General features: G+C 46.8%; 1 protein-coding gene across 1 annotated transcript in view; it reads right to left on the bottom strand.

Annotated features, from left to right (window-relative positions):
- The window catches only part of ZNF423 (zinc finger protein 423), a 334,889-nt gene extending 324,990 nt beyond the window's left edge, over nucleotides 1–9,899 (bottom strand). The window contains exon 1 of the mRNA XM_084757137.1: nucleotides 9,784–9,899. Coding sequence (XP_084613263.1) covers nucleotides 9,784–9,796 — 13 coding nt within the window. The 5' untranslated portion in view covers nucleotides 9,797–9,899. The remainder of the gene's footprint in view (nucleotides 1–9,783) is intronic.
- Nucleotides 9,900–14,779: the final 4,880 nt, after the last annotated feature.

Here is a 14,779-nt window from a genome sequence, read left to right as displayed (position 1 = left end):
GATAACACAACGATCCATACACCATTGTTGATAACGCTCACTAAATCTGGAAGACGGGGATCAAGGACTTTGTGCTAGACGGTGGAAGTCTAAGATGGAGAGTTAGCCAAGTTGGTTTCCTTGGAGGCTTCGTTGGCCTGAAAGAGGCCAATTTCTTCCTGACTTCAGTCTCCTTTTTTCTTATGTCCTTTTGAAGCCGCTGGGGTATTGTTCATGCCAGGTTAAGTGTCCAGTCACAGAGATACATCCTTAGTGCTTGCTGGTTTGTTTTTTTTTAATTGTTATTTATTGTATATGAGTGCTTTATCTAGAGAAGAGGGCATCAGAGCACATTATAGATGGGTGTGAGCCACCATGTGGTTGCTGGGAATTGAACTCAGGACCTCTGGAAGAGCAAGCAGTGCTCTTAACCACTGAGCCATCATCTCTCCAGCCCAAGTGCTTGCTGTTTTGAGACAGAATCTTGCTGTGAAGCCTAAACTGGTCCTGAGCTCAAGAGCCTCCTGCTTCAGTTTCCCAAATAGCATATGCTACAGGTGCGGATATAGCGTGTTACACCAGTGTGCCAGGCATCCTGGGCAGGTTTGACATTTGGGTATGGGTGCTGTTGGCCAGCCCTGGAGCCCCAGCAGCCAGGGTTTAAGTCCCAAAACATCTGAAGCCATCATGGCCAAGTCTAGGCCCATTGTGGGGCGAGCTGTTCCTTTTCTCCCAAAAATGTCCCCTCCCTCAATGTACATTACTCTTAACTTCTGACAACTCCGTTTCGTGTCTGTTCCTTTCCTCTCCAATGGCCACCAGTCAACTAGAGAGAACTTGTCACACATAAACTTGACCCACTTGATTTTTCCCCCATTGCCGGGGATGACACCCAGGCACTTACACAGCAATGCCAAGCAAGTGCTGTACCAACAAGCAACATCCACAGGCCTTGTTATTTTAAGATAGTATCTCACTCACAGTGTAGCCCAGGCATGGTACTTACTCAAGCCTTGTCTTTTTTTTTTTTTTTTAATAGGTTGGTGTTCTTCCTCCACGTATGTCTGTGTGAGAGTGTCAAATCCCCTGGAACTGGAATTACAGACAGTTGTGACCTGCCATGTGGGTGTTGAGATTTTGAACCCAGGTCCTTTGGAAGAACAGCCAGTGCCCTCAATCACTGAGCCACCTTTTCAGCCCCCAAGCCTTGTCTTTTTTTTTCCCCCCTCTGTATCACATTGACTTCTCTCTCTCTCTCTCTCTCTCTCTCTCTCTCTCTCTCTCTCTCTCTCTCTCTCTCTCTCTCTCTCTCCTGGTACAGCAGTCATAGGCTGTTCCCCATCGAGATACCATAGCTGGCTCTGAGCTTCAGGTCAGAATTTCAAAGGGCCTTGTAGGACAGGCTGGCCCTGTGCCAACTACAAGTGGGATGGATAGTGGATGCAGCTGGGCTGCCTGTGCCACAGAGAGCCAGCTAATTCTGATCCCACCAGAAGCCATAGGGACAATGACCTCCTAAGGTGGTATCACTGCTTACAGCCTAGCTCAGAGTAGGGCCGAGCTTCATGCCCCCTCCTAAGGGAGAAAAATCTGTGCAAATTCAAGAAGGAGGGACGGTTGTCAGAGGGCACATGGATGAATACATAGGCTATACAATGGTGAGACTGTGTGCATGAAGACCCAGAGAGATGCACAGGGCAGGAGATGGTTTTCTTTTGAGTCAGTCACCCTAGATGCCCTAGTGGGGCCTCCCCCTGGGGGAATTTCAGCTGAGAGGATGAGGGACTAGGTTAGCTGTCAATGGCTCATGAGTTTTCGGTACTGCTGGTGTCTTCTGGGTTGTGCATCTCTCAGCTGTAAGGAATCTGTGCCTCAGGAGAAAGAGATGGGCTGTAAGGAGATTTACAGAAAGAAGCATTGAGCCGGGCAGGGTGGTATGCACCTGTAGTGCTAATACCTGGAGGCCGAGGCAGGAGAGGAATTCAAGGTCATCTACATAGAAAGTTCAAGGCCAATCAGGCAATACGGTCACTCACTTTTAATCAGAGTACGCAGAGGCAGAGGCTGAAGAATCTTGGAGTTCAAGGCCAGGCTGGTCTACAGGCCAGCCGAGGCTATGCAGAGAACTTTTGTCTTAAAAAAGGTGAAAGAAGGGCTAGAGAGATGGTTCATAGGTTAAGAGCACTGTCTGTTCTTTCAAAGGTCATGAGTTCAATTCCCAGCAATCATATGGTGGCTAGCAACCATCTATAATGAGATCTGGTGACCACTTCTGGCATGCAGGCATGCATGCAGGCAAAGCACTGTATACATAATAAATAAATAACTTTTTAAAAAGAAAGAAAGAAAAGAAAAAAGTTTAAGTGTTTGCTGTGGTGCATGCCTGTAATCCTAGCACTCAGGGAGGCAGAGGCAGGCAGATGTCTGTGAGTTCGAAGCCAGCCTGGTCTATAAAGTAAGTCCAGGAGAGCCAAGGCTACACAGAGAAACCCAGTCTTGAAAAAACCAAAGCAGGTTCGAGGCCAGCCTGGTCTACAAAGCGAGTCCAGAACAGCCAAGGCTATACAGAGAAACCCAGTCTCAAAAAACCAAAAAAAAAAAAAAACCAAAAAAAAAAAAAAAAGAAAGAAAGAAAAAACCAAACCGGGCTGGAGAGATGGCTCAGAGGTTAAGTGTACTGACTGCTCTTCCAGAGGTCCTGAGTTCAATTCCCAGCAACCACATAGTGGCTCATAACCATCTATCATGTAATGCAGGCCCAAGTGTACATTTAGGCAGAGCACTGTATATATAATAAATAAATAAATCTTAAAAAACAAAAACAAAAAAAACCGCCGGGCGGTGGTGGCACACGCCTTTAATCCCAGCACTTGGGAGGCAGAGGCAGGCGGATCGCTGTGAGTTCAAAGCCAGCCTGGTCTACAAAGTGAGTCTAGGACAGCCAAGGCTACACAGAGAGACCCTGTCTCAAAAAAAAAAAAAAAAAACTCAAACCAAACAAAAACAATAACAAAAAAAAAACCCCAAAACAACAAAAAGAAACAGAAAAGAAAAAATTCAAAGCCAGCCCCAATTATACAAGACCCTGCTTCAAAAACAATAAATAAGAAAACATATATTGCATATACATGTACATTTGTGCATATAATTTATATATATATATATATATATATATATATATATAATACATATGAAATCTTGTCTTCCCCACTTCTTGGCATGGTACCACAGTCTCTCAGCATCTCCTGGTTGGCAGTCTCCTTTGTTCTAATGGACTCCTGAGCACAGGCTAGTCACCTGCCATCTCCAATCCTTAGCACCACCCTACCCCATCCTCTGGATAAGAAAGAGAGTCTGGATCCTGGATGGATAGTCTTGCCTGTCTGCTACCCAGCCAGGCTGGCTACTCATCTGAGGGAGGACTTCTGTCCTGGGAACATTCGCATGCAAAGAGAAGCAAGATGAGGATGGAGGGAAATTCAGCTGAGGTACCCAGGCAGCGCCAGGTAGCTAGCTCTCCTCCAAGAAGGCCGAAAGTGTGGGGGCAGAGAGGGAGGGAGGAGAAGAAGGGGAGGTTTGGAGAGGAGAAGAGAGCCCAGGGAACACAGACATCTTTATCAGAAGGTGCCAGGGAAGCCGGGTGCAGTGGTGCACCCCTGTGATCCCAGCACTCAGGGAAGCAGAGGCAAGTGGATCTCTGTGAGTTCGAGGCCAGCCTGGTCTACAAAGGGAGGCCAGGACAGCCAAGGCTACACAGAGAAACTTTGTCTCAAAAAATAAAACAAAGCCAGGCGGGCGTGGGGGCCCACGCCTTTAATCCCAGCACTCGGGAGGCAGAGGCAGGCGGATCGCTGCAAGTTCGAGGCCAGCCTGGTCTACAAAGCGAGTCCAGGACAGCCAAGGCTACACAGAGAAACCCTGTCTCGAAAAACCAATAAATAAATAAATAAATAGATAAATTAAATTAAATTAAATTAAAAAAAAACCAAAAAGGTGCCAGGAACACCCATGTACAGAAGAATGAAACTGGATCCTTCCCTCTCATCCTGTACACGAATCAATCCAAAATAGACCAGAGATCTCAATATTAGACCAGAGACTCTGAATATTCTAGAAAAGTACAGAATATGTCTTGGGCAATGACTTTGTGGATAGGACATGATTGCCCTAGAAACAGGACCAAACATCAATAAATGGGACTTCATGAAATTAAACAAACTTGTTTGGACTGGGAAAAAAAATGGTTTCTCAAGTCAAGAGGCACCTACAGAAGAGAAAAAATAAAAATAAACCTTTGGCAGCTAGACATCTGATAAAGGATTAGTGTCTAGAATATACCAAAAAAACAAACAAACAAACAAACAACTCAAAAAAAAATTGAACATCAAGAAAATAACCAGTCAGGCAGTGGTGGCTCACGCCTTTAATCCCAGCACTCTGGAGGCAGAGGCAGGCAGATCGCTGTGAGGTCAAGGCCAGCCTGGTCTACAAAGTTAGTCCAGGACAGCCAAGGCTACACAGAGAAACCCTGTCTCAAAAAAGCAAAAAAAAAAAACTGAGATTGCATCTTCCTCTAGTCACAATGGCTAAGATTAGAAAAAGAAAAGACAACAAATGCTAGCCAATGGGATCCTTCATGCACCATTGGTGGGAGAGCAAACTGGTGCAGCCACTATGTGTGAATCCTCCTCAAAACAACCTTACCCGTAGATACACCGTGTGACCCAGTTATGCCACTCCTGGACATGTTTTCAAAGGACCCTAATTTATGCTACAGAAACATAGGTTCATCCATGTTCATTCCTGCTCTGTTCATAGTAGCTAGGACATGGAAACAGCCCAGCTGTCAATCAACCCAGGAATGTATAATGAAAATGTGGTACCCAATCACAGTGGAATTGTATGCAGCTGTAAAGAAAAATGAAGTTTGCACATAAACGGGCGGAGCTGGAAATCATTATAATGAATGAGGTAACCCAGACACAGAAAGACAGATGACATATGTTCTCCCTCAAATGGGAACCCTACTGTTGCATCTTTCAGTTTATTAGTACAGCTTTCAGGAGTTCATTTGTACAGAGGACCGTAGTTCATGAAGAAATGTACAGCCACCAAAGCGCAGAGAATAAGTGTCTTTCCCGCCCTTAGCCTAGGTCTATTCTTGCTTTCTTTGCCCTGGCAACTGTCCCTCTACCCCGTTGTCGTCCCTCTGCTTATTAGTGCCTCTGTCTCTTCTAACCCACAGTTACTCACGTCTCTCATTAGCTTCCCACTCCTGCATTTTGCTTACTCCGCCCCTCCCTTTCTTAGCTCCTCCCCTCCCAAGGCACCTTCGGCCTGTCTTAGTTCCTGGCTCAGTGCTCTGTGTGTGTGTGTGTGTGTGTGTGTGTGTGTGTGTGTGTGTGTGTGTGTGTGTGTGTGTGTGTGTGTGTGTGTTCTCTTCTCTTCTCTTCTCTTCTCTTCTCTCTCTCTCTCTCTCTCTTGCTCTCTCTCTCTCTCTCTCTCTCTCTCTCTCTCTGTCTTGCGCTCTCTCTCTCTCTCTCTCTCCCCTATTCTCTTTCTTGCCCAAGATCTTCTCCTCTTAGCTCCGGTCTTCCCCCCTCCGGTCCTGACCCAACATCACTCCTTCACTGCTCTGGTCAGGTCCCTCTTTGAGCTGTTTTCTTCTTCCTTAGCCTACAGTCTTACAATTGAGGCCTTCCCACATGCTCAGTTCCTAGTCCTTCCCTTTTCTTTTCTGTCTTCTTATTCCCCTCTTGTTCTGACAGAGCCTCCCCGCCTCCTCACTGCTCCCCTCTAAACCCATCTTTGCTTTTACATTTTTCAAGACAGGGTTTCTCTGTGTAGCCCTGGCTGTCCTGGACTAGCTTGTGGACCAGGGTGGCCTCAAACTCACAGACATCGGCCTGCCTCTGCCTCCCTGTGCTGGGAGTTGAAGACGTGCACCACCCCGCCCTGGTCCCTTTGCTATTGTCACTGATGCTTTCAACTGCTTTCTCTTATGTATTTATTTTTTTTTCTTTTTGGTTTTGTTTGTTTGTTTGTTTGTTTTTCGAGACAGGGTTTCTCTGTGTAACAGCTCTGGCTGTCCTGGAACTTGCTCTGTAGTCCAGGCTGGCCTCGAACTCATGGGGATCCACCTGCCTGTGTCTCCCAAGTGCTGGGATTAAAGGCGTGCGCCACCACTGCCTGGCTCTTTTTGGTTTTTCAAGACAAGGTTTCTCTATGTAGCTCTGGCTGCCCTAGAACTCTCTTTGGAGAACAGGCTGGCCTGAAACTCAGAAATCCACCTGCCTCTGCCTCTCAAGTGCTGAGATTAAAGGCGTGCCCCATCATACCCATATTTCTATTTATTTAATTTGTGTGGATGTTTTACTTGCATGTCTGCCCGTGCATCACATGTGTGCCTCAGTACCCAGTGAGGCCAGAAGAGGGCATCAGATCCCCCTTGACTGAAATTGCAGATGGTTGTGACTGTCATATAGGTGCTGAGAATTGAACCTGGATCTTCTGGAAGAGCAGCAAGTACTCTTAACTGCTGAGCCATCTCCAGCCCCTCAACTACATTTTTTTTTTTCAAAAGACATGGTCTCTTTCTATGTAGTGTCCTGGAACTTACTATGTAGACCCGGCTGGCCTCAAACTCAGAGAGCCACCTTCTTCTGGCCCCAAAGTGCTGGGTTTAAAGGCCTGCACCACCACAAGCACTCAACTCTCCTCCTCAAGTTTACCTTTGGCTCTCTTCTTCCATCTTTGGCAGTCCTATTGTTTGCTGGGGGTCCCAGACAGTCTGCCCCAGACACTGCATTGAACTTAAGTGAAACCTTTTGCTTTCTTCACTTTATCCATTTTAAAGCAGCCTCACTTTTCTTCTTCCCTCATCCAAGTACTCAGCATGTGCAGTGTGAGTATAAACCCACAAAGCTTATACCGTCCCCTGACCCCTCAGCAATAAACCCTTCCTGTCCCACCAGAGCCACGCCCACATCTGTGTTTTCACCAGTGTCCCCACCGGTTACTTCTCCTTGGGTTCCTGGTGGATGTAACTTCTGCTGCGGGCAGTGAGGCCACAGGAGTAGCTGACATGAGTTCCAGCATCTCCTTCTGGTGTCTTTCCACCCTCATCTGGGTTCTTTGTTGAGGGACAAGGCAGCAAGCACTTCCCAAATTCTGTGAGCCACCTTATCAGGTCATCAAAGCTAAGGCCAGTGTGGTGGCTGCTCCTACACATAGCCAGTTGGTCCCAAGTCCAGGTGACCCACCAGAACCTAGGACTGTCTTGGGAACTAGAAGACAGCCTTGTGACTAAGCCCTTAAGCTCTGCAGTCTGTGCTGTGGCTGGATTGTGTGAGAATTGAACCGAGTAAGAAAACCGCCAGCCAATAACCATAGACAGCTAAAGGTTATATGGGGCAGGAAACTATTCACATTTGGACCACAATGGGAGAAAGCTGTTTCCTTGTCATATGAGGACTGATGAGTTCCACGGGTCCTCATGCCGGACAAGTTTTGTCCTATGTTTTCTCAAGCCCCACTGCATGGCTGACCCTGGGCGAGCATGTCCAAGTTCCCAGCAGCCTGTGCAGGCAGGCCTTGCTCTGTCAGCTGCTCTGGTAGAGAGACTATTCTTTCACCCAGAACTGCAGAGAACTACCAGCTGGTTTATTCAGGTATCTCTGACTTCAAGCTTCCCTCTCCTGGCTGTCCTGCCCCAAGGAACATCACCCAGCCTAAGGCCACGGTGGTTCAGCGATGTGGAAGGCAAGCCACCTCCTCTGACAGACAGGCTGTGTTGTTCCAGCACTCCTTGGAGACCCTCTGCCCTTTGCTGTCCTCCTGGGCTCAGATGCATGATCTAGAACAGCTTGGCCAAAGCCACTGTGTTTGTTTTCTGTGGCTGAAGAGATAAGATTCCACAAACGGCACAAACTTATCCTCCATTGTGGAGGTCGGCCATGTGAAGCAGGCCTCGCTAAGCTTTGCCAAATCTCCATGAATGGAAAAATCCATTCCTCTACCTTCTCCAAATTCAAAAGACCACTTCCATCTTTTGCTTTGTGGCCCCTTCCTCCATCTTCAAAGCCAGAATCTTCAAATCTCTGACTCCAACCCCTGCTTCTGCTTCAAAGGACCCTGGTGACTACACTTGGGCCCACCCAGTGGAAGACACCGAGGGTGTCTTTTTATCTTAAGGCTGTCTCATAGCAACCTTGATTTTTAGCTGCTATCTCTGTCCCCTGCCACCTTTCATAGGATACTCACAGACTTCAGGAATTAGGACAGGGACACCTGCAGGGCTGTTATTCTACCTCAGACAGTGAAGGGCAGCATGCCCCTAGCACTGTGGAAGGAAGGAAGGAAGGAAGGAAGGAAGGAAGGGCACCCTGGGAAAAGCTAAGGCCCAGGCAGCAGCTGGGTAAGCAAAGCTGGATGTGTCACTTCACTTCTCTGAACTTCAGTCTCATTTTATTTGCTTTGGTGGGTTTCTTGAGGGTAGCTCAGGCTGGTCTTGAACTCATACAGTTCTCCTACCTCAGCCTCCACACAATGGGACTTGATGGCTATAGATACAATGAAAAAAATACCCTATAAAAATCACTCAGGGGGCTTAAAATTTTTTTTTTCAGCTACAGCCCCAACTCCTGCATCAATCAGACTCTGCCCAGGCACTGATACTTTGAAGACATTGCCAGGGATTATAGGCAAAAGACACCACGGTTCGGCTTAGCCTCCTCATTTTTGAAAGACAGAAGATAGTGTGATCTGTCTGGACAAAGGAATACCACTTAGTGACGAGAAATAGCGGACTGCACAATATCACATTAATGTGGACAAAACTCTAAATTGTTATAGCAAGTGAAGCCAGACCAGAAAAATGCACTTGCTGCAAGATTCTATTTATATTCACTTCTTAGAAAGTACCAGCTGGTTTATGGCGGTGGAAAGGAGATGCTGACTGCTGTGCTGTGGTCGTGAGCTCGTGGATATATAAAACCACCTGTAGGTCCGGGGCACCAGGGTATGGTTCATTTTATGTGAATTAGTACCTGCGGCATGCTCACTCGTAAATGGGACGTCTATGCCACATCCCCTTTCTCTAAGGTTCAGGGCCATCACGGTAGATTGAGGGCGGAAGTAAGAACCACAGACTGGCGCAGGTGGTGGTGGCGCAAGCCTTTATTCCCAGCGCTCTGGAGGCAGAGGCAGGCAGGTCTCTGAGTTCGAGGCCAGCCTGGTCTACAGTGTGAGTTCCAGGACAGCCAGGGCTACACAGAGAAACAATGTTTGGAAAAACTAAAACAAAAACAGGCAGAACCAGAACCAGGTTCTCTGACAGAGGACTAGGGGAATCAGTGTCTTCTAGGCATGACAGGACCACACTCACTGTTGTAGAAAACAAAAATAGCTAATAAAGTTTATAATTAAAAAGCCTAGGGTCGGTCGGGTGTGGCGGCGCGCGCCTTTAATCCCAGCACTCGGGAGGCAAAGGCAGGTGGATCGCTGTGAGTTCGAGGTCAGCCTGGTCTACAAAGCGAGACCAGGACAGGCAAGGATACACAGAGAAACCTTGTCTCGAAAACAAAAAAAAGCCTATAATTATTATGGCAGTTATTACTAACCCACTACCTTAAATGCCGATAGCAATAGCAATAAAAGACACAGACACCTGTTGTATTTAAATAAACCTCGTGTCACCTGAGGCTGGGCAGGTATTCCCCCCTAATCTACCTCGTTACCTCTCAGCCCCCATCCCAGGCCACCTGCTCTGGGCCTCTTCCCTCCAATATCCCCATAAACACTTACTCACGCTTTCCATCTGGGTCGCTCCTCTCCACGCGGTTCTCAGGGTTCACGCCTCCCGGCCTACGTGGTTCTTTACCTATCCCGTGGCGGCTCCCCTTCTTTGCCCTCTACCTGTCTCTCTCTTTCCCGTGATCCTTCAGTCCTCAAAGCCTTCAAACCTTAGCTCCGCCCCCTCACTTCTGCCCTGCCCAGGTGTGTAGGCCTTTTATTTAGCCAATCAGGGATAATTGGGGAAGATTCTTTACATCACGTGAGTACAGGAGATGGTTCAACATTCATAACAATGCCTGCGGCAGGACAGTAAACAGATCTCAGTGCACTGAAATCAGCATCTGAAAACAGCTCAGGAGACTCTCCTCCAGCAACTCCCTTATGCAGGTTGTGTCTGCCTGCGTGAGATCAAGTCAGTCCACACCCTGGTCCAGAGAAGGGATCTGACTAAGGAGCTATTGACAGCTAGGGGCTGCTGGGGAGGGAGAGTCAGTTGTCTTCAAGGGGTGTGGCTCCTGGGATGTTTTCCACACTACAGTGCAGCATGACTCCCATATCCATGACTATATGGGCAGCATAGATTAGACTTGGGCTGTAAAATAAATAAATAAATAAATAAATAATAAAGATGAAGTTGAGAGCGGACTGGGAGTAAATCCGAGGCGTTAAGGGAGGAGTCAAGGTGAATAGGATCAAAATATATTGAATACATGTATGAAAGTCTCAACTAATAAAAAGAGATTAAAAATAAACTACATCCTTTACATGTGCGGATCATTGTCCTATGACTGTGTACCTATCACTGTAAACTGTTTATGTCTTAATAAAACATAATCTGAGCTGATTATAGCTTCTTCCTCATAGGGTGGTACTATAAATTGAAAAACTTCAGGACATCTGGCACTTAGCACTCAGGAGGCTGAGGCAAGAGGACTGTGAGTTCAAAGGCAGCCTGGGGATACAGAGTGAGTCCTTCTTGGGGCTTTGGGGGGTGGGGGTGGGGGGGAACAGGGGCAGGAGGAGGAAGAAGTTGTGGGGAGGAGAAAGCGGGGGAGGCAGTCTAGGATAGTGTTATTGGTAATACTGTCCCTAGGTCTGGAGAGCCCTGGGCCCTCCCTGGCTCATACTGCAGTCCTCAAGCAAAGGTCTTCAAAGCGCAGGTGGCCTGCCCCCTCCCCCAATCCGGAGGTGGTCTGAGGCAGTTGCACTAGAGCAGCAGTGTGCCTGGCAGTTTTAATTTATTTTAATTATTATTAAATTATGAAATATTTAATGTATTAATTTAATTAAGTTTAAACATTTAAAGCTCTTGATGACTGAATGAATTTGGATAAGCCAGGCCTCTTCTTCACCCTGTCAGTAGCCATCAAAGTCCCTGATGTGGAAACTCCGCTAGCATATAACAGTTTTCTCACACAGACCAGAATTCATTCATTCATTCACCAAACATAATCTACTCCATTATGCAGCCCTTATCAGATCCTAGGATCCAGGTTTCTGCCTCCTAGAAGTTAATCTGTGAGGGGAGAAACAAGTGAACGAACAGATCTGCTGTAAGGCAAGGCCAGGAGAGACCCAGCCCTAAGAAGCTGCCAGCACAGGAGGAATGCAGGAGCACGTCACAGGAGGTAGGACGCCCGGTCCAGGTTCTTAATGAGGAATGCATAGGTGGTTGCTGTGCAATGAAAGGCAAAGCTATATAGCAAATTATCCCAAACTGGCATCTTAAGGGAATATTTCATTGTGTTTACAGCGTCTGCAGGTCAGGAGGGTGGTGGGCACGGTGGAAGCAGCTGGCTTCCACCCTGTAGTGTTGGGTCTCTGCTGGAGTCTCACTTCATGGACCAGCATGATGCTGAGACTCACCTGCCACTGAGAGAGGATTGTCTGTGTGAGGCAGGGATGAGAGTCCATGCGATTTCCCACAGCATCATATTGCCTGAGGGGGTCTGAAGCCCAGCCTTCCATAACATCTGTAATGGATCGTATTGTGAACCCGACAGGATCTAGATTCATGTATGAAACAGAACAATGGCCGTGTCTGTAAGGGAGTTTCTAGATTTGATTAACCGACATGGAAAACCCACCTTAAGTATAGGTGGGACAAAAAAAAAAAAAAAAAAAAAAAAAAAAAAAATATATATATATATATATATATATATATATATATATATATACATATTCAGGGTCCTGGACTGAATGACACAGAAAGAGTGTGCTGAGTACCACAGTTCCTCTCTCTGCTCCCTGACCGCAGATGTAGTGTGGGTGATCACCTCATGCCCCTGCTACCATGCCTTTCCCACCGTGGTGGACTGTAAACCCTCCAACTGTGAGCCAAAACAAGCCCCTCCCTCCTTAAGTTGCTTTAGTCTGGTATTTTGTCATAGCAACAAGACAAGTAATAGAGCATCCTCTTGGCTGAAGAAGCCGGAAGCACAATCATTGTGTAGGACTCTCCATGGGAATGCTTGTGTGTTTGGAGAGTGAAAATGATACTGATGACATCACACACGTACTGGGCACGCCTATGCGCCAGATGCTGTGCTAAACCCTCCTGTGTGTTAACCAACCCACTGAGTCTGTTAGTGCGATTGGGGTCTGGACTGGCTGTTTCCAGGTTCTTTTTTTTTTTTTTTTTTTTTTTTTTTTTTTTTTTTTTTGGTTTTTCGAGACAGGGTTTCTCTGTGTAGCCTTGACTGTCCTGGACTCGCTTTGTAGACCAGGCTGGCCTCGAACTCACAGCGATCCGCCTGCCTCTGCCTCCCGAGTGCTGGGATTAAAGGCGTGCGCCACCACGCCCAGCGGCTGTTTCCAGGTTCTTGACATCTTTCTTTCTTTCTTTCTTTCTTTTTTCTTTTTTTTTCTTTTTCTTTTTCTTTTTCTTTCTTTCTTTCTTTCTTTTTTTTTTTTTTTTTTTGGTTTTTTGAGACAGGGTTTCTCTGTGTAGCCTTAGCTATCATGGACTCTCTTTATAGATCAGGCTGGCCTCAAACTCACATAGATCCACCTACCTCTGTCTCCCAAGTGCTGGGATTAAAGGGTTGCCACACCACATCGAACCCAGCTGGTTCTTGACATCTTGTTCAAGAAAGAAGGAAAAGTGCACACAGGTTGCAAAGCATCACAAAGACTTTGTTCAAAACGAAGCAATTAGAACAGACCAGATCATCAGGAGTGACAGTGCTCCACAAGGTACACAACAGGCCTGGTTGTTTGGAACTTTTTTTTTGGTAGGGGCGCTCAACAGAAGGAGATTTTTTTTATTGCTAAGGGGCATAGTTTGGTTGGTCCTTTGATTGACAAATATGTAATCATTTGCCTACTGCATGTGCCCCTTTCCATAATGCATATGATTTTAATCATATACATGCCTATTTATGTAAAGGCAGAAGATGGTAAATAGGGAATTCTTCCAACAAGTTCACTTAGGAACACAGTTTGCACCCTAAGACAGTCTAGCCGGACTGGCCCTCCTTTCTTCATCATATATACATCGAGAATGTTTGAATTGGAAATGTCCAAGTTTGCTAGGGGAAGGAGACATTTATTTCATTTATTCCATTGTTCCAAGTGGAGTGTGCAGCTGAAGGCAGGTGAGGCCACAGGTCGCTAACAGTTGCTAGGTACAGTTTAGAGAGGAGTGTGTATGCATATTATGTGCAGGTAAGACTATCAGGTGCCAAACTCACTGTTAGAAGAGGGGGGTCTGGGCCGGGCGTGGTGGCGCACGCCTTTAATCCCAGTACTCGGGAGGCAGAGGCAGGCGGATCGCTGTGAGTTCGAGGCCAGCCTGGTCTACAAAGTGAGTCCAGGACAGTCAAGGCTACACAGAGAAACCCTGTCTCAAAAAACCAAAAAAAAAAAGAAGAGGGGGGGTCTGAGCATGGCCCAAGCTACGTAGAGTATAGGCTGCTAAGCTGGCCTCTGCTTGCCTGCCTCAAATACTCATTGTCTCAAGGAATGTAGGAAACGTGTAAAAAGTTGCAGAGCTGGCAGATAGGAGAAATGAGACCAGAGCCCAGGTAGCCTGGCTCCCCAGCCCTGGCACCAGCCACTGATCCACAATAGCCTTCCCAGCAGAGGCAAGTGTAGCTGGTCACACAGTACCTATGGGAAGGGCAGGAGCCAGGAGCTGGAGGCCTTGACTGTGGAAGAGTCTGGAGTTCCTGCCAAGTATGGTAAGGATCCATGAAGAGGTCTACAGCCAGAAAGTAGCATGGTCAAACTCAGAGGATCTGGCCAGAGACAGAAACGGAATTCGCTGGAGGAGGTAACACTTCCTCCAAGCTAGGCAAGAGCTGGGGGGCCACCCTGCAAGGAGGTTGGGCAGCTCAGAGGGAAGGCATGATGGTGCATGCCTTTAATCCCAGCACTAGGGAGACTGTGAGTTCGAGGCCAGCCTGGTCTACAAAGTGAGGCCAGGATAGCCAAAGCTACACAGAGAAACCCTGTCTCTGGGGGGTGGGAGGGAAGCTCCTCAGCTATGAAATATTCTGACTTTGAAGAATGTTTTTGCAATATAGAAAACATAAAATTTTTATGTAGTATGTCACATTAACAAATTAAATTTAAATATAAAGTATAATACGTAAACATTTATATATTATGCATCATACAATGGAATGATAGAAATATGTAGCATAAATATACAAGTGATGTATAATATTTAATAACATAAGCATGCAATATGAATGTAAGTTGTGTATTGCTGGGTACTGCACCTGGCTAAGCATGTGCTCTGCCACTGGGCTGAGCTCCTAGTTCTGTGGTAACACAATGTTGAGGATGGTGCCCTGGACTCCCAGTGTGATGTTAGATCAGATGAGATAGAAGACAGGAACTGCCACTGAGGAAGAGGATGGTACCCACTTAGGGGGATGCTGGTGGAGGTGGTCCAGGTACACCGAGGCTAAAGGTTTGGAGGAGGAAGAGAAAGAGTCACTCTAGGAGGAATGAGGGTGGTTTCCTCATACAGTCCTTATTCAGTTTCCAAGAGGATCAG

Source organism: Acomys minous, assembly GCF_964271855.1.
Source record: "Acomys minous genome assembly, chromosome: 14".
Taxonomy (NCBI): Eukaryota; Metazoa; Chordata; class Mammalia; order Rodentia; family Muridae; genus Acomys; species Acomys minous.
This window is presented reverse-complemented; position numbering and strand designations above follow the sequence as displayed.